At 33.2% G+C, this 20,090-nt stretch overlaps 1 protein-coding gene across 1 annotated transcript in view; it reads right to left on the minus strand.

Moving 5' to 3' along the window:
* Positions 1-2,404: 2,404 nt before the first annotated feature.
* Positions 2,405-20,090, minus strand: part of LOC142353104 (uncharacterized) — a 43,676-nt gene continuing 25,990 nt past the window's right edge. The window contains exons 2-3 of the mRNA XM_075405308.1: positions 12,929-13,107; positions 2,405-2,482 (exon numbers count right to left, since the gene is read on the minus strand). Of these exons, the coding sequence (XP_075261423.1) occupies positions 2,454-2,482; positions 12,929-13,107 (208 nt within the window). The 3' untranslated portion in view covers positions 2,405-2,453. The remainder of the gene's footprint in view (positions 2,483-12,928; positions 13,108-20,090) is intronic.

Here is a 20,090-nt window from a genome sequence, read left to right on the forward strand (position 1 = left end):
CTTCTGGAAAGCTAGGCATGACTTTTTGGATGCAACTGTATCAGTAGTCGTAGAACTTACACTAAAACTGAAATGAAGTTTCGGAAGTTTTTCGAATTTTTGGACAATATGGAAGTTTCAAAAGCAAATGGGACAATTAGCTTGATAATGTCATGCACAAAGGATTTAAAACAAACATACAATTCCAGCTTTAGTCTTTTTTAAAAGCGTAATTCGTAGCAAAAAATAATCCATTTTTCTAGTTTTTCATGATTTCTTTTAGTACCCGCACTCTGTCTCAATTTGTGTCTAAACAATAAAACAACTAAAGCACTCACACTAACCATCTATTTCCACCTCTCATGCCCCTACACGCATACCAAAAACAATACAAACGCGCACTTACATACACACTCCCACAGAAGTGGCCTCAAATAAACGAAAAAAAAACACAAGCACAAAAATACAAACTCCAGCACCAAAAAAATCAAATCTAAATTTTTTTATTTTTTGCATCTGATCTCTCATGAAAGTTCGTTACCTTTCGTTTACATCTGCATGATTTCTGAAAAACTAGGCTTGGACTTTTTTTAGGCAATTTTTTTAGAAACAGACATTGAATTTAAAACGAAATTTTTGGAATTTTTCGAAATTTTTTCGTCTTTTTGATGTTCCATGAACACAATTGGCGTGATAGTTTTTAAGATCTCCCAAAAGTGCTACTAGCTAGTTTTTAAAAAGATAAATGTTGGTTTCAATGCATTTAAAACAGCAAAATGTGGCAAATTTTTCTCTTTTTTTATCATTTCTAACCGTTTTGCGCTCTGAAATTAGTTTTGTAAAGGAACATTGAAAACCGTATTCAAAGGCGCGTGTTCAGGTGCGTGTGAGAACCTTGGTTATCAGGCAATTCTATACTTTGATCCTTTTACTTTAAGTAAGATTAATTTGAAAGAAGTTGGAAGTTTAATACGAAACGAAAAACAGAAAAATTCAATTTCTTCTTTCTCAAAAATCATTGGTTTTCATTTAATGAGTTGTACAATCATTTAACTATTTCCTTTTTAAATTTAAAGAAGCGCTCAAAGACTGCAAAAGATCAGTTCGATGGTTTCAATTTTATTATACGGAGAAATGAAAAACAATTTTCTTCTATTTTTCAAAACATTTTATGAACAACTGTATTAAAATTTCCAATCTGGCAATCCATAAACTCTTTAATCTCAAAGTTTTTTGTTTCTGATTATACTAGAGTTGTTTAGTTCGTACAATTCACTCTGAAAATACAAAAAGTACGAATAGGAAGATAAAAAGAGATTTTTAAATTTTACTTTTCAATAATGAATTTGTTTGACTTATGCCTACTTCAAAAACCCAGTTTTTATGTCTCAAGGTTTTTAAAATTATCGAAATAGTTAATATCGGAGAGGTAAGATTAATTGTTCGCAAATAATTGATCCTGTTTTAAACTTTCTAATTCTGTTTTGAGAGCTCCAATTTGCCTGAAATTTTCAATTTCTCAATACATTTTATCGGCAAAGAGAAATAACGGTTTAACAAATTCTTTTGATTCAATTGAAAAAGGAAAAACGGATAGAAAATGTTCTAAAACAAAACTTTAGAAAAAAAACGTAAAAGTTGTTGTTTTGGGATATTCTTGATAATATTGTTTAACTTTTTTTCGACTCAAAATCGTAAAGAAATGCTGGTGACGAATTCAATCTAATTCAAACAAATTTAATACGAATTATTTCATTTGTCGTAAATTTCGACGCCATCTGTTATGATCTGCAAAATCATGTCTCTGTTTTTTCTCTGTGACGCACAAACAAAAAGTGAATATTTGACTACGGAGAAAAAAGTCAGCCTCGAATACATATTCCCCCATTTTTATAAAAATTAATAAAATGAGATTTTTGCAAAGCTCTTATTGTCATAGGGTTATGAATTTCGACAACCACTAAATTACAAAAGTTTAAAATCGAAATCTAATGTGAGATAATCGTTCTGAATTATTAACTCCATATACAATAAGATACACTAGAAGCAGGTAATTCACAGTAGAATATGATTCCTTTTACAAAAAAAACAATTAAACACTGAGAAAAAGCAATCACTAAACACCTTATCTACACCTGAAAAACGATCAGTTTTCATTTATTGTAGTGATACACGGACCATGAAAAACATCCCACAAAGTAGAACCTTTTAAATTTCGACGCTTGTATGAAATATAAATTGCTAAAAAAATTTTATATAGATTAGCATGACTAAAAACAGTTTTGCTTGACAGTTAAACCCGTAAGGCAGTTGTTTGTTGTTTTTCAACTGACACGACCTCTTTGTGCTGTCAAGATTTTAAAATGATACAAACAGTGTAGTGTTAGAAATGCTGCACACAATTCTGGTTAATAAAGAAGATATACTGTATGAAAATATTGTATAACACAGTTCATTTTATGTTGAGGTATAACTTACAGGTCACATACGCCGATCTGAGGAGCTAAAAAGATTAAAGGCAGTAAAGTTAACGGTAGGTAGCAATGCGGATAACTCGAGAAACTCTTTATACAAATATACATACACACATACATACGCAAAAACTCATATATATATATATATATATATATATATATATATATATACATTTATATATATATATATATATATATATATATATATATATATATATATATACTTACATACATATATATATATATATATATATATATATATATAATATGAATAAAATAATGCTGGAATACTGATTTTTGTTCAGTGCAGAACAGACTCTGAATTATCTCTACAACCAACCGTTATGTATTAATATAATCTTTATTAAAAAACACGTTCTCATTTGCAAACATTTTATAAATTACTCAAGCCACCAATTTTGGCCAATCTGTTTATAGATTGCATTGTTTTTCTGATCTCATCCTTCCAAGCTTGTCACATCACGTTCTATCCATTTTTTAAAAAAAAATGGCAAACCAATTGCTTAAAAGGTTATAGTTTTCCTAATTTCTAAAAAACGACAAATCTTTTAGCTGCTTTAGGGTACTTGAAGCTCCTTTTTATATATTTTTTTTAAAAACAAACGACTTTCAACTAATCCTATCTATTTTCTCAAAAACTTCGGTCTCTTCAATTTGAAAACAAACAAACGAAGTTACCTCATTCTTTATTGAAAGGTATCACTTAAATTATTAAACTTTACTGATTGAAAACGCTGCAAAAATCACAAAATGACAACAATACGGGAGATTAATATAAACATTGCAAAACAAATATCTTGAACACTGTCCTAAAAGCAGATCCCAGTCATCACTGATTATAGTTGTTTTTTCAACATATCGAATTCCCTTTGATGTTGAAATTGTTTTTTAAACCTCTGAAGACGCCAAATTTTTGCAAATTGTCTGTTTAGAAATAATTTTTAATTATTTCGAAAACCTTTGCTGTTTGGACCTTAGAAAAAATGGATGTGTACAAAACTGGATTTGAGACTACATTGCGTCAAAATTAGCATGCTCTTTCAAAAACATAATTTTCTAATTCTTGTTTTTAACATTTCAAATTTATTACATGGCATTAAGGACTTTTTACATATAAATTTTTTTAAACGTTTCAAAGGCGACAAAAAAGTGAGAAAGCAATGATTTGTCAAAATAGGTCATCAAAATCACCCGAATTAGATTATGCCGTATAAGTATCTGTTTGATACACGGTCTTTTGTTTTTTGGAGTCTTTGTCAAAAACCAAAAAAAATTAGCAAAAATAAGCCAAAAAGATCGGAAGATCTTTTCCAGTGAAACTCCTTTGTAAAAATTCCTGTAGAACTCTTTGAATAACATTTCATTTCGCGAAGAAAATTTTGCAATATCGGTTTTTAAAGGACTCAGTCTTCTTTTTAAAACGTTATAAGCCCAACTTACAGAAAGTCAATTTGAAAATTTTACAAATTGAAAATTTTTTCACATAAAAAAGATATAGTTCTTTGATAGGCACTTTGTCCTATAAAACCAATAAATCTTAGAGCCTATCATTAACTTTTACCCAAAAATTTTTTTACTAACATTACCTGTTGAATAGAGGAAAACTTCTATAACCTGTATCTTAAATAACTATCTGGTTACCATCAAACTTAAATTGTAACGGTAACCTTCTTATTTGTGACAATAATTTCTAACAATATTTTTTTTGTAAAACTAGCTGTTCTTTGATGTTGTTTAACTAAAACAAAAGTTTTCACCGGAAAAATATCAAGAGTTGCTTACATACTTTAAATATAGATTTTTGAGCTGGCCACTGACTGATGAGAACTCGAAAGTTGGATAAAGACTTGGGACAAAAGGTTTGATACAATAAAAATGGATCGAATCAGATTGAATTTTGAAGTTCAATACTTTTGTCGTTTACTTGAAGCTCAAATTTTGATCCACCTACCAATTTGCTCAATCAAAACTAGTTGCATTTGTTAATTTCACTAAGCGATTTCTTTAATTCTGGCACAAAAACAAACTCGATATTTGTTTGAGTAAAAATTGAACCGGTTGTGCCTTTTGATAATATGCTTGAAACTCATGATAAAATGATTACGAAAAGATAAAAAGCAGCTCTCCAAATGAATTCTAGCGTGGAACTGTTTTCTCTTCCAGAAGGTTCTTAACTCAATTTTGCAATGACTTTCGAAATGGCTGATAAACATGATCGCTAAAATCACTTAACGGTGATTGCTAAAAATTATTGATAAGAAACAAACCAACTGAACTACAATTTAAACAATTCGGACGAACTAGATATATTTTGATCATCAGAATTTTCGACCAATCAAAGTTGAGCGGCTGGCTGAAGTTGTGATATCCCTGACTGTAGAGATACAATCCGAATCAATTCTAATACAATTCCACTTAGAATTTGTTGAATGGATTCGAGGTGCGAATCCAAGTTTTACTAAGTCGTGGGATTACTACTTTTAGATTTTCTTAGCAATCGTGCTGCGATTGCAGAAAAAATTATTGAAGTTTGAAATCCTCCTCAAATCCGATAGGATCGCGCTTAGTGCAAAACAGAGTAGATTGAATGCAACTGAATTCAGTAACAAGATTCTCGAGAATGAATAAATAATCAAAAGTGGGAGATATGAACAAACTGAAAAGTTGACTTATTAGTCGGCGGTAAATTAAATATATGCGAAATATGACTTTTAGCCTGACAAGGGCAAACTTAAATTAATATAGTACTAAGTAATGAAACATGAACTTAATATGGTACAACCGTACCACATTTCCTCTGCTCGAGAGAAAATTTTTAAACTGCAATAGTGTAAAAATTTTGAATAATATTAACATATGTACTGGTTAGTATAAATAGTAACTGCAAATGAATGATGACAGGGCAATGGAAATGAAGGGCTTAAATTTAGAGAATAAAATCAATGGAAACTCCCAACATTTACTTTAAAGCACAAACAGAAAACATAAACTAAGGCACAATCGAATTGCGAATCCACGAAAGTAATAAAATTAAGAATATTGATACACATGCAGCATCATATGTATCTGAAGAACTTGAGACACAAACGCAAATTAAAAGTGAACATTAATACAAAATGAGCGCACAAGTGATATGAATCCATATTTAAATTAAGAATGAAGGATTATTGAATTGAGAATTAACACAAGCAACAATTTAACAAATTGAACATAATTGTTTGAAGTTTAAATTTGATTCTCCGCGTCAAAGACGCTCATACTTATTTCTCTTGTATAGTCCTCATAGTCATAGCTTTTGGGTGACCATGTTCCAACAGGAGGGGGTGCTGTAGGACTCACTACTCGGAGCTCATAATTGGTCGCTGGTGCAGGAGGTTGAGCTGCCTCTTCTTGAAGTACTATCGCGATTACTTGATTTTCAGGTTTTTGCTTCTTATGTGCAGGAGCGGCAGAGTCATCGCTAACTGAGCACAAAGAACTTTCAAAACCGAAATAGTCGGGGGCGCGTCGGGTTCGTTTATTTCGGGACGTTGAAGGTGAAGCCGCGAAAGATGCTGCTGAAGACGCAGCAACAGAAGAAGCATACGATGTGTTGAGAGTTGTAGAGGTATTTCTAGAACGTTTGCCTCCTACTTGGGGCTGTTTTGGTTTTCGAGATGCCATCGATTTTGAAATATTGGTATTTGCGGACGAGACTCCCGAGGCCGCGTCCGATTGGGTGGGGCGGTGGCGAATTTTGATTTCCCCACGGAATTACTTTTTGAGGTCTTTGGTGTGCTGCGAAATCCTCTCCTCCATGATTTTTTCATAGGGGAGAGGGCGGCGTCTTTCAAACTCCCAAAGATCTGTGTTGCGTTCTGCGCGAGTTCCAAATTTGGCGATATCACTATTTCGTACGCAAAATTCGGGTACGCCAGGTTCTTCAATGACTGTGGTAGTATCAGATGTTCATACTACTGTACTACCCGGTGCTAGAGTCTCCCATAATCCCCGAAGGTCCCGTTTTGATCGCTTCGTTACTTTGCGGGCCAATCTGAGATCAAGTGACTTTTCTGTCCGAGGAATGGGGTTGTTTACTTTAGGATGCACAATAAAACGGGAAATGGACTTATTGTGATCCCCATTGTAGCGGCGTCCCGCATCCACTTGCGCTTTCTGCATTGCCTCTTCAATGAGGATATCACTACGATCACCTGTGACCCAACCGTTTTCGTCAAGGTAGTCTTCTACTGGAACGGTATCAGCATCTAAATAGTGGTGAAAAATATCTTCATATGAAAGATTAGATGACTTTGGGACTCTACTTATATTACTTAGTGGCGTGTTTGGCTTTCTTCCAAAATGTGCTTGGAAAGGTGTTACGTTTGTTGTGTTTTGTTAGCAAATACGTAATTGATAGACTATTGACCTTATTGCTTCTTTAATTGTGAAAGATTGATTTCTATTATCTAATTTCATGCAGCTTAAGCGTCTTTTAATTGTTTGTATCAAACGCTCTACTAATCCTATAGCTCTATGGTCATTAGCAGGGGCAGTGAGTATGTTAATGTTATGTTGTTTACAGAAAGTTTTTACTTTGTTACCAATTAAACAACGTGCTTGATCTAGTCTAATATTTCGGGGTACACCATGTATAGGGATGTAATCATCTAAAAATTTAAGAACATTTGGTCCATTAGCTTTTTCAAATACTTCTACAGTGGGAAATTTGGAAAAACGATCAATACATGCAAGAAAATAAATATCTTGATCTTTTTCATTTGTAATGGGTCCTCCAAAATCAATATGTATTTCTTCATTAGGTTCTTTACAAGTCTGCAATGGTTTCCATTTAGACGCCGGAACAACTGGCTTAAGGTTCTTACCAATATCAGTACAAGGTTTGCACTGAGCCGCCTTGTTGAGAATTTCTCGGTGCATATACGGCCAGAACGCGAACTGCCCGAAAGTTATCATGCCCCAAATACCAGGGTGTGTTAGGTGAAGGCTTTCCAAAACTGCGTCCTGAATAGAATGGGGAATTGCCACCCGTTCATCTATACAAACGCAACCCGAGCGGACATGTAGATCTCTCCAATAAGAGAACATGTATGGATTCACTTCCCTACATCTTTGGGGGTCGTTCTGTAGGATGCAATCACGCACCTCTTTAAGGACGGCATCTTTGCTTGTGAGAACAGCCAAGAAGCCTTTTGTAAATAACTGTGTCAAGTTATTTTCAAAAACTTCTTCTTTCGACAAGTCCAAGTTTGGCGAATTTTGACCCTCAGTAGACGATCTCGTCGTGTCCACTGCTGAATTCGGGGTAGATTGAAACGTGACTCGGCTGTGTGTAGGGGGAGTTTGTGGGTTGGATGTTATTTTGCTCATTGTGTGAGTGTAAATTGTATGGATATGTGATGCGTTTGTAAGAATTTCTGAATGAGTCGGGATTGAAATTAAGTTTACAGTATTACTTGAACTAGATTGGAATGGTGCTGCGTTTGCAGAATTTTCAAGAAGCAACTGAGTTGTATTAGGATTTAAGGCAGAAAGCAAATTGGAATAGTTTGTTAGGCAAAGATGCGAGGCACGTGTGGAATGTGTGTGAGTGACGCTGTTAAAATGCTGTGATTGGCAGTTTTGTGGTGTGGTATTTACAAAAATTGCAGCAATAGCGTCACGAATGCGGGTAATTGTTGCTACCGCAATTTCCTCATCATATTTGTTTGTAACTTTTGCTTCTTGATTTGGTTGACGGGAAATGTAATCTACCAGCCCCATTTTTGCACATGGTATGTGTTCGATGTTAAAATCAAAAGGTAAAAGGCGATCGATCCAACGTAATAATCTACTGTTGTAGGATTTATTTGAACGATGTTCTTTCATAATTGAAAGTAATGCTCGATGATCAGTAATGATTGTGAATGATTTGGCAAACAAATAATATTTATTATATTCTACAGACCACACAACCCCTAACAGTTCAAGTTCATTAACACTATAACGTTCCTCGTTTGAGTTGAGGAAACGAGACGCGAATGCAACTGTATGCCAACCTGTAGGTGAGCGTTGTTCTAAAGCTGCTCCAAGTCCCGCTCTAGATGCATCGCATTTGATTCGCGTTTCCAAGTGCGGATTATAATGTATATTTTCTGTTGCATTGCCGACTTTATTTTTATTTGCTTGAAAGTGAGTTTCATGTTCAGTATTCCAAACAAATTTTGTATTCTTTTTGAATAATGGTCGCAGAGGGTGGCACAATTGTGATAGATTAGGAATGAATTTTCCTAAGTAATGAACGGAACCTAAAAATGATCGTAATTGTTTTAGGTTTTTAGGTGCTGATAGAGAAGCGATTGCCGCTGTTTTTGACTCGAGTGGTGCAATTCGTGATTGACTAAATTTATGTCCTAATCCAGTTTCTGTTTTTGCGAAATGACACTTAGGTAAGTTTATTCGTAAATTATCCTCATCTAATTTCTTTAAGCCTTTATAGACTAAGTTTAAGTGGTTTTCTTTAGAACCACTGCTAACTACTATAATATCATCCAGAAAACAATAGGTATTTTGGAGTCCGACTAAAGTATAGTCCATTACTTTCTGGAATGCTGCTGGCATATCAGTCAATCCGTAGAAACCGGTAATAAAGGGATATGTTCCAGTTCTCTCACCGCTAATGATATTTTAGTTACAATGCCGAGCTGTTTCCGGGTCTAATTTGAGTTGACTGCATGCGTACTTTAAATACAAGTTTGAAAAATATGCTGCTTCTTGTGATGCGGATGTCTTCAAATTTTGTTGAATCGTGTCAATTAAATTTTCAATATTCGGCATTTGGTATTTATTTTTATGGATAGATTTATTTAAAATTCTGGAGTCTAAAGCTAAATTAACTGTTTTGTCTATTTTTACAGTAATTACTATAGGTGAAATAAACTTTTTATCTGAACAACTGTTTAATTTTCTTATGTGTTTTTCGTCAAGTAATTTTTTAAGCTCTGTGTTCACTAGTGCTTGTAAGTTAATTGGGACTCGTCGTCCTTTTTGATGTGTAGGTGTAAATTTTTTGTGAAATGTTGAATTTACTGAATGTTTTGAAGATTTACCGATTCGGGTAACGAGTTCTGGAAAATCAAATGCAATCTTTTTCTTGATTAGACATTTTAGAATATTTGCAACTTTATTCAACTGAGTAAGAGAAAAACCTAGCTTTGGAAAAAGATCTCGTCCAATGATAGGTCTGTGACCATCTTCCACCACTGTTACATCAACGCCCGTGGCTATCCAATCATTACATTCGATTGATGTATTGATCACGCCAACAATCTTGATTATATCATTTGAGAAAGTTTTCAAATCATGTATTTTTGGTGACTGTACCCAATAGCTTTCATTGCATTCGGACACTACTGTGTCTGCTAGACTTTTGTTTACAATAGTAAACACGCTTCCCGAATCCACCAATGCCTTAGTTTTTGTATTTCCGACACAAATTTCTAAATTTACTGGTTCTACCTCACGAACGTTAATCTGAATTGAAATCGCCGCTACACAATTAGCGTCGAAATCATCGTAGTCCGAGTCATGGTTCGCGTCGTAGATGCTCTGCTGCTGTAAAAGTTCTTTTATATTGTTAACTTGGTCGGCCGCTGTTGCTGACGTACCGATTGTAGCCACCTCTGAAATTGAGTCGTCTACATAATTTACTCTGGGTTTGGGTTTAATAGGTTCTTTGGATTTTCAACAAACTTTTGCAAAGTGGATAGCGATTCCGCAGTTTTTACAGTTCTTGCCACGGGCAAGACATTTCTGTCTATGAAATGGGGACCAACCCTAGCCACAATTTGGACAAATTGTTGGCTTGACAAACTGGTTTGTCGACGCTCGTGATCTATTCCACGATCCCTAAACATTATTTATCATCTGACTTGTAATTTCATTTGTAGTTGTCGAAGCTGGAGACCCAGATATTTTTAGTTGATTTTGTATTCCCATTTCAATGTTCATAGCAATTTCAAGAGCTTTTTTAGCCGTTCGTGTTTCTTTTAACAATTCTCTACGGATTTCGCCATCTTGCATATTAGCTATGAAGACGTCACAAATGATCGACTCCTCGTGGCTTCCTAAATCGCAATTCAAAGATAATTCTCGAAGGCAACCATAGAATTTTTCCACAGGCTCTAACTTCATTTGCTTTCTAGTGAGAAAATTGGAACGGTCAAACGTGATGTTTCGTTGTTTAGTAATTACTCTATCAAGACTTTCCCAGAGGGCCATTGTTGTTACTCGATCAATCTTTGGGAACCAAATATTCGTCGACCCTCCATTCCCAAACTGAGATACGTTAAGGAGACGGCTTAGAATTTGTTAAGGAAATCCACTTAGAATTTGTTGAATGGATTCGAGGTGCGAATCCAAGTTTTACTAAGTCGTGGGATTACTACTTTTAGATTTAATTAGCAATCGTGCTGCGATTGCAGAAAAAATTTTTGAAGTTGGAATTTCTCCTCAAATCCGATAGGATCGCGCTTAGTGCAAAACAGAGTAGATTGAATGCAACTGAATTCAGTAACAAGATTCTAGAGAATGAATAAATAATCAAAAGTGGGAGATATGAACAAACTGAAAAGTTGACTTATTAGTCGGCGGTAAATTAAATATATGTAAAATATGACTTTTAGCCTGACAAGGGCAAACTTAAATTAATATAGTGCTAAGTAATGAAACATGAACTTAATATGGTACAACCGTACCACAGAAGTTCACATTTTGCTATGTCAGTGGAACCTCATAACTGTTAGTACTCTTATCATAGCTAGTAACACTTTTTATGGAGCTTTAGAAGCCATCATCACTGAAAAAAGAACACGTTAATATAAAAAAATTCGAAGGAATAGCTGGGAGCACAGTTAAGTGCAGGTTATAGTCAATTTCTGAAGTTTTTGCTCTTTAAATAGTAATCTTATTCAAATTCAACAACCAGTAGGACGAAAACCAAAACCAAGTGTAATCTGGAGGATCAATTTACAGGAGCGTGTAAGTTCAGAACTGGACCTGAAATCCTGATGTTGTGCGTCCAATCTTATAAACTAACTGAAATGAGAAGAAAAAATTCTAACATTGCTCAAATCATCAAATGAAAGCAGTAACCATACCCGAGTCAAAAATAAAAGTTCATCCAGAAAGATTGCAAGACGTTGTTAAATCCTACAAGATTTGTAAATGATCATACATGATTCACTTTTTCTGGCAAGATTCTTACAGGATTACCCTTTTTAACAAGTTTCTTGCTAGATTAATATTTTCTTACAAGACCCTTGGAAGATTGACTTTTTTTTGCAAGATCTTGCAATTTTTTTTCCAAAAACAGTAATTGAGAACCCTATCTTAAGAAAAAAATGTCGGCAAGAATAAGAATTGAATTAAAAGAAAAATGAAGAGAACAATCACAAAAAAATAAATGCCTTGTATTATCATTCTATCACAACAAAAAAACCAGAGGAGGTTCTGCGCGCTGTTGCTTTCTTCTTTTCTTTTGCTTTTTTCTTTGTTTCTTTTTGGGGAAAACTTATTTTTTTAAGAACTTGGGAAAACCAATTTCTGTTTTAAAAGAATACAAATTGTTTACATGGCTGAGGATGGATTTGGTTGGTAAACCTGATATAGTGGTCTACCGAATATATTAGAAATAATTTTTTTGTACGCAAGAGCTGAACTGTCTATCGATTTTTCGATAAACCATCGAAGATTTTTGGTTAATGGAAACCGAAATCACTAAATATGTTATCAGCTAACCACCAACGTCCATTTACAGGCTTTTTCTAGGTATAAACACTACCCAATTTAGTTGAAAGATTTTTTTACCGCTCTTCTGAAACTTTAAAAGGCAAGTGGCTTCTGAAATGAGGTTTAAATTTCATTTGGGTTTAATTTGGTTTTTTTTTAATGAGATGGTGTTGTCAAGTGCCATTATTTTATCAGCTTCGGACGTTTTGACTCTTTTTTCCTAACAGCAAGATTCTTCCAAAAAAGTTAATCTTGCATGATTCTTACAAGAATCTTACAAGATTAACTCTGACTTGCAAGACATTGCAAGAATAGTTCTGTCTTGCAATATCTTATAAAATTAACTCTGGCAAAATACTAGAAAACACACAAAAACAACATTTCAATTTTCTCAAGAACTTCATTATTACAGATTTAATTGTTCTTCATTGCAAAACTTTTGATATTTCAATCTCGTATCTGTTTGAATTGATTTATACAAGAACTGACGTATAATCGTTAGGCTTTCATTTTTCAGGAGAAGGTCAAGCTTTTTTCTGTCTCCTTTTTTTTAAGGTCGTATCTCAGCTTACGAAAAACAGGCTAGCTTTTTTCCCAATTTTCCAGTTCTAGATAAAGATCTCTGCATCAATGTGTCATCTTTTGCTTCACTGAATGAAGAACGATTTGTCTATGGTTTTACTTACCACCAGAAGCATCTTCATAGTAGCATGAGGGCAGGCTTTGACCTCCATCTATATCAGTTGTGCACTGTTGGGAGCGACTTGTCTCGACGTAACTGGGCAAGATTCCACTTCTGTCAAATTCACACTGGTCTCCTCCGGGTGAAGTATCACACAGACCGCAATAACGTGCTTTCACTGCTCTAAAAAGCATCTGTGCGATTTTTCACTCGAATATGTTGCTTTTCCCTTGAACAACAGCAATCAAATCTTTACTAATATTTGTTCATTAATTGTTATAGTTTTTTATGTTCATAATAATATGTTAAAAAATCTATACTAAATTATGCAAACAGAAAACTATTAGAAACTTGAGTAATTAATATCATTTATCGAATTGATCCGTAATTACTGACAAAATTTTGCGAAGAAAATGTTGCGCATTTTATAAGATTAAATTATGTCAATTTTAGTTTTCGTGAGTATTAAATATTGGACATATTCCCGCTGTTTCTTTATTATCAATGAGGAGTGTTTCCAAGTGATCTTGAAAGCATTTCCACAGTTTAAAAGATGTCAGCGTGTCCATAACTGTATTCAAATCGCTCTTTGGGTTACTCTGATCATCCTGTTTTTATTATATTATGCACGCGTAATTCCCTATGAAACTTAACAATTTGAAACTTGTCAACAATACGATTCAATTTCTTGACAATAAACAAAAACGGGAATTTTCTACAGCAAAATTTGAATTCCAAAGATCTTTTTCTGCAAAAAATGTTTTCCACCTTTACAGCGAAAAAAGAAGTGGAGAAAATACCATTTAATTGTAAGTTAACAATTTGCTGCAATTTTCGGTTGAGAGATAAATCGAAATTGAAAGAATTTGCGGTTGATTGGAACTTTCAAGCAATCAATTTTCCAGTCTTCACAGCGTTTCTAGTTAGAACCTGTCTCTGAATAGGGTAGGTATGTAGTAGCGAACACAGCGAGCTTAACATTAGACATGTCACAATTTTTAAGAAACAGAATTTCCTTATCATCAAGAAACCTCACAATATTTCAACTGTGAGGTTTATAAATTGGTGATGGTTAGAAGAAGCAACCGGAATTTTCATCATAGAAAAAACTTTTGCCAGATTTTGAGCATTAATATGAAAACTTTAAACGTAAAGCAAATTTCAGTAACAAAGAAAAAAATACAGTAGGTCGGAACTGTAGCCTACCTGCTGGTTAGATTGAAGAATGCTTTACGGCTGACTATCTATAGTTTTTCCATGCACTTGAGCATCCATGTGTTGCTACGTTCTAGAATCTTAATAATAAAAACATCTAACGTCCATCTTTAACAAGTCTTTAACAGTCATTAAGCTCTACGAGAAACTGAAGCTGGCTGCAAAGATGTCACCGTTCACAGGACAGTACAGAAACATTAAAAAAGACTGGAAGCTCCATAGGCATATTTGAGATATATTGTCATAGAAAGGATGCACATATTATATATTTAACCACCTTTTTTAAAGATGATAAATGTTAAATTTTTCTATTTGAACATAGTGTCAGCAGTGACGCTGTTAACAGAAAACAGCAAAGACAGAATGACAAAAACGCATGAAAATTTGATATTTTTTGTGAACCGGAAGTACCCCCTCGTGATATAATTGGAAAAAATACAAGCTTGGAAAAAAATTGATTAGAAATTTTACCCCAATGGTAAATTGAGCTTCCGTTTTGTCAAGATAAGAGGACTTCTAATTACTTTTTTAATTACAAACGTTATACAGCGTTTGAGAAGATTATGTTGAGAAGAATGAATTGCGGAAACAGACTATTTCCAATATTACGTCGGAAAACTTTTAGAGTATAACAAACAAAAGAAATTTGATGCAAATTGACCGAGACCAATTTATTGATGTACAGAGTAATTCCAAGGAACTAGAATAATTTTTAAAAAGAAAAAAAAATTAAAACTAACATGCATTCTGGACAAATTATCTGGGCTTTTTTACAAATTCTATTGGTCAAAGATTTTGTTTTAAAAAAAGCAAACAATAAAACTTCACGAAAGCTAGTCTTTAGTATTTACAGTAACAGTCACTGTCAAAACTTCTGGTGAACATCACAGTCCATTAGGGTCATAAGAAAAAGACCTCAATTGAATTATAGCAGCTGATATAAATTAAATATCTTGTTTTTGTGTATAAAATGCTTACTAATTTTGTTGGGAGAAATAATTTGAGATTTTTGAGAAAGAGTCTATCATTGCTGCTGATCGAGAGAATTATTTTAGAAAAATGAGTCTCGTATAAAAAACGTTCGATTTTCTCCACTTAAAAAAGCTATGTTCTTGGTTGCTTTAAATGAGTCTCACGCAATGGAATTCAAATTCACCAAGAATCCAAGCTGAAACGGAATTTGGGAAGTGTATTCATTTCTTGAAACTCAATTTTCATTTTTATTTAGATGTTATCAACAGTCATTAAACTCTTAGCAGAAGGCAACATATGTTGAAAAGATAGCTTTGAAACCAGAAAATAGAAGAACAAGTTAGGCAAGACGTTCTGCGTGAAAAAATATCATTGAAAATTTGATTAAGTTCATTGCAAATGCACTTTTTCGTCTCAATGAGATCTCTATTTGTTGCAATCTCTATCGCACACAAATCGCACGCACATTTAATAAGAAAATGAAACTTGCAATGCCAAATTATGATATTTGAGCTCAGAAAAAATGTACTTATTTTACTTTTAACTATAATGTTTTTGCAATAATTTTACGTTTAGGAGTCATTCTTATTTGAACGAAACTTTAGCTAATGTAAATGTGAGCACCGGTTATCACAAAAATACACATTGTTCGAGAGTATTACTTTCAGAAGATAGTATTTTATAGCGAAAATGAGGTATATTTTAGTGTTGCATCCAAATTTTCCTCTTCCAATGCAACTAAAAAAGATTGATGTAAAAAACGAGTTAATTAAGACCAATTTATGGATATACTAAGTGATACAAAGCAGTAAGAATTATCTTTGAGAATTCGAGTAGAAACTGAGCAGGGTTCTTAAACAATTGAGTCTGTCTGGAGGACAAAAAAGAAACAAAATGTCATATATGAGAAAATTAACAAACAACTACATATTTGAGACCTAAATACCTCCATGTATTGGAGCAATCAATTGAAATGCAACTGACTGTAATGTTGTAAAGGATGTAAGTTTGAAGCATCTATGTTCTTATGATTTCTTGATTTATTTCTTTTTTAAAAGAAAAATCATTACTAAAGAGCTAGCAAAAAGACCTATAGAAAAAATTCAGCAATTTTTGCCAATTTTGAGGAATTGTATTTCTCTTCGAATAAAACATACTGAACAACTGATGTTGTTTTATTGAGAACAGCCTAATTCAGCTTAGTTCTGAAAAATTGCGTCATATTGAAGAAAATTTACGAAATGTATTTGTTAATCTAATCAATACACGATGAAAGTAAAATCTTCAGTTCAAATTGAAGTGAAGAATTTCGTTTAGGCGTCCAGAACAAAACTAACTCTCAAAGAAAACTGAAACTTTTCATTACAAACAAAGTTGATCGAGAGTTTCAGCAGTCTCTAAGTTCATAACAAAACCAAACCTTCAAGAAAATAATGCAATCAAGCGATCAAACGGATTGATCAAACAATAGAATCTTCAGAGAAGTTTATCTTTGAAACAATTTTTTCAGCTTAAAAGTTGGCTGATGCATTCAAATTGTATTTGAATTTGCTTCCGGCCGGTTGCTGATTACATCTGATGTCAAGACCTAAGTGCGTAGAATAACGATAGCAAAAGAATCAAAAAATTGGTTAACAAAGGTATTAACTCTACAAAAACAAAACAATACGAAAATTGTTAAATTAAATTCCATAGCAAATTTTTTATAGACACTTTTGATGAGTAAACGATCTTCATCCATCTCAAACTGTTCACCTCATCTTATTTCAATTTTTATCTTCTTATTTCAGATATTTAAAGGTGGTTCAATTCAGCAGCAAATATTACATCATAAATTATACTGAACTAGCTGCAAACAATACATCAGGTACATAGCGATTTTATAAAAGTTGAATTTCTGTAATTTTATTAAAATCGTGTTTCTAATTTAAGAGGCATCTGCCTCCAAATTTTAGACAAATTACTTGATGAAAGATGAAAAGTTTCCAGAATTTGATTTCATTTCTAATTAAGTAATTGAGAAAAGAAAAAAAAACAAAACAGGAAATTCAGTTTCAGAATAGAATTGTATGTTTCAACAGAAAATCAATGTTAATTTCCTACCACTAACTTTAGACAACCCAGGAGAATAATGTCCCTGCAAGAAAATTTATGCAAATTAGAGGGGCTTAAATGTCATGTTGAAATGGTTTTTCTTTAATTGCGACTGTTGCCATGGAAAAGAAACTGTTGCCGTATAAAAGAGAATTAAAGAGAAAGAAGTAGCAGTATCACCAAAAATTTGTAAGATAAAAAAAATTGAAAGTGGTTAACCTGGCGGTAAAATGGCAGTGATGTTCTATAATTTCTTGGCAAACAATTGAGCAGCTTTGATTCAGTCATTTTCAAACAATCATATAGAAAAATTTCTACTGAGTAATATCACAGCTGTTTTCCGTTTTGTAAAGATGCCCAAGCTACCCAAACTTGTCAAAATTCATAACTATAAAACGTTTGAATATATCCAGTGGTTAAGACAGTCAAACATACAGAGTTCAACTATTGAGAGCTCCAAAAGGAATCTCTGAAAGCTAAGGCGAGAAAACCACATCAGTTTGTTTTGGAAGCCGAAGTACACCGCTTGATTGAACTGGAAAACTGAAGAGTTGGAAATAAATGTACTAAATTTATGCCCTAATAGTAATGAGAGCATCTATTTTGATCAGTAATTTTTAATCAAAAACGTTACACATTGTTCGAGAGTAGTATTTTTAGCAGATAGTATTCCAAAAATAGAGTGTATTTCAGCATTGGGTCGAAATGTTTCTCTTCGAGTGTAACAAAAAAAGTTTGATGCAAGAAAATGAGTTGACTGAGAACAATTTATTGATGTACTATGTAATTCAAAGCAAAATTCTTTTTGAGAACTCGAGTAGTTTTTGATTAGAATTCGTACCAAACTGCATTTGAAGTACGGAAAAAATGTGACATATGCTAGAAAATAAGAATGAGTTGCTTATTAAAGGCCCGAATACCTAAGACTGATAGTCTGTCGAGAAACTGGTGCAGTAGAGATCTGAAAATAGAATATTGACCTGTGTGTAAGTTTGAAGCATCCTTGTCCTTATGATTTCCAGATATTTTTTGATTCCTTTTATGGAAAACCGTACTAATGAGCTAACAAAAAGGCCTATAGAAGACAGGCAGCAAATGTTTTCAGTTTTGAAGAAATATTTTTTTCTCTTCGAGTACAACATAATACAAAACTGATGTTATTTGATTGAGAACAGACTAATCAATTTTAAAAAATTCTTTTATATTCAATAATGTATATTAGAGATATGATTTTGATCTCATCAAAATCCGACAATAAGACAATAAAAGAAACTTCAGTTTTATATCAAATTGATGAACTTTATTTAGATGTCCCCAAGAATCAAACTAAAGTTTAGAAGAAAACTGCAAGTTTCTCTCAATTCAAAAAAAGCTGCTCGAGAGATTCAACATTCTCTAAAATTATAAAAACACAAATCTTCAAAATTAAAATGGAATCAAGTAAACAAACAGATTGATCACACAATAGAATTTCCGAAAATATTGATCTTCTTTGAAACAAATTTTTCTGCTTAGAAACTGGCTGATGCATTCAAAATTTATTTGAATTTGCATCCGGCTGGTTGCGCATTACATCTGACGTCAAGAGTTACGTGCGTAGAATAAGAGATAGCACAAGACTAAAAGAAATTGTATGAAAAAGGTCTCCACTGTACAAAAACCACAGGAAAATCACCAAAAGGACAAGGCTTGTTGAGTTAAATTCCGTAACAAAGTATTTATCAAGAACTTTTGATGTGTAAACGATTTCCTTTCACTTCAAACTAATTGCAGGAAAACTTCAGTTTTAGAATTGACAAATCATAGTGTTGAACGAGATATGTCAAATAAGCTCAAAGCCTGCTCAAGCAGAGTTATTTTTCAGAACAAGCATGCAAATGCAGTTAGTGAGATGAAGCCCTAAAAATTTTATATTTCATCCGTGAAGCAAGGTATCAAATTTATATCAAAAGAAGCACCAGAGGAGATACAAAAAATCATGACTGGTTCAGTACCGTTGTTTGAAAAATTAAAACAAGCAAAAAATGAACTCGAAAATTAGCCGTCTTTTACTATGAGCTTAAATTTTGTCAATTAAAGCATAGTCTGAATTTTCAAACAGAGAAATGCCCGAAGAAATTGACAGCACTTTCTTCTGATATACTTGTTGAGTTCACAATCTAGGTTCAGCGCTTATGTTATATAAACACGTATCTTCTAAATTCGAAGACTAAACGTTTAGGGCAACCCTCTTTTTTCTCTATATAAGTAAATTAATCAACAGACTTTATCATTTTTGTATATGAGGCACTAAAGCAAAAAATGTTAGCAAATAGCAATTTTTACTGTATATAGGAACAGTAACATTTAAATGTTAGGTTGGTTCCATTTAATTTTTTTTGAGTAAGAAAAATCTCATTGAAATATTGATTCTGTTTTAATGCTGCGTCAACCAACACAAATGTTTGTTTGCTTGATTATACTGTACTATCAAGATAGAAAAGTATATGACCCAATAAGATGAGTCGCTAATGTGCAAAAGCACTTGAATTTCCTGCCACTCCAGCGCCAAAACTTGGCTCATTTTTTAATGGTTATGGTTAGAGCATAGCGTAACACATCACAATGGAACGAGGTCTTGAGCTATATTTTGACATATTTGTTGAATTCACAATCAAGGATGTCAGAACACATAACAGAGGTTACACATGCATATATTTAAGAAAGTTGAACACGTGTTAATTAAGCTTTTTATCGCCATCATTAACTCAATAATTTTAAAACATAAGCTGATGTTTCTTAATAAAGTTGGGGCTCCTCAAAGAACAAAATAACAATAGTTCTATAATTCTGGCATTTAAAAGTTGACTTTTCAGTTTTTGGATATCGTACTTTCTACTCTCCCT

This window comes from Convolutriloba macropyga, chromosome 14 (assembly GCF_964194025.1).
Source record: "Convolutriloba macropyga chromosome 14, txConMacr16.3, whole genome shotgun sequence".
NCBI lineage: Eukaryota > Metazoa > Xenacoelomorpha > Acoela > Convolutidae > Convolutriloba > Convolutriloba macropyga.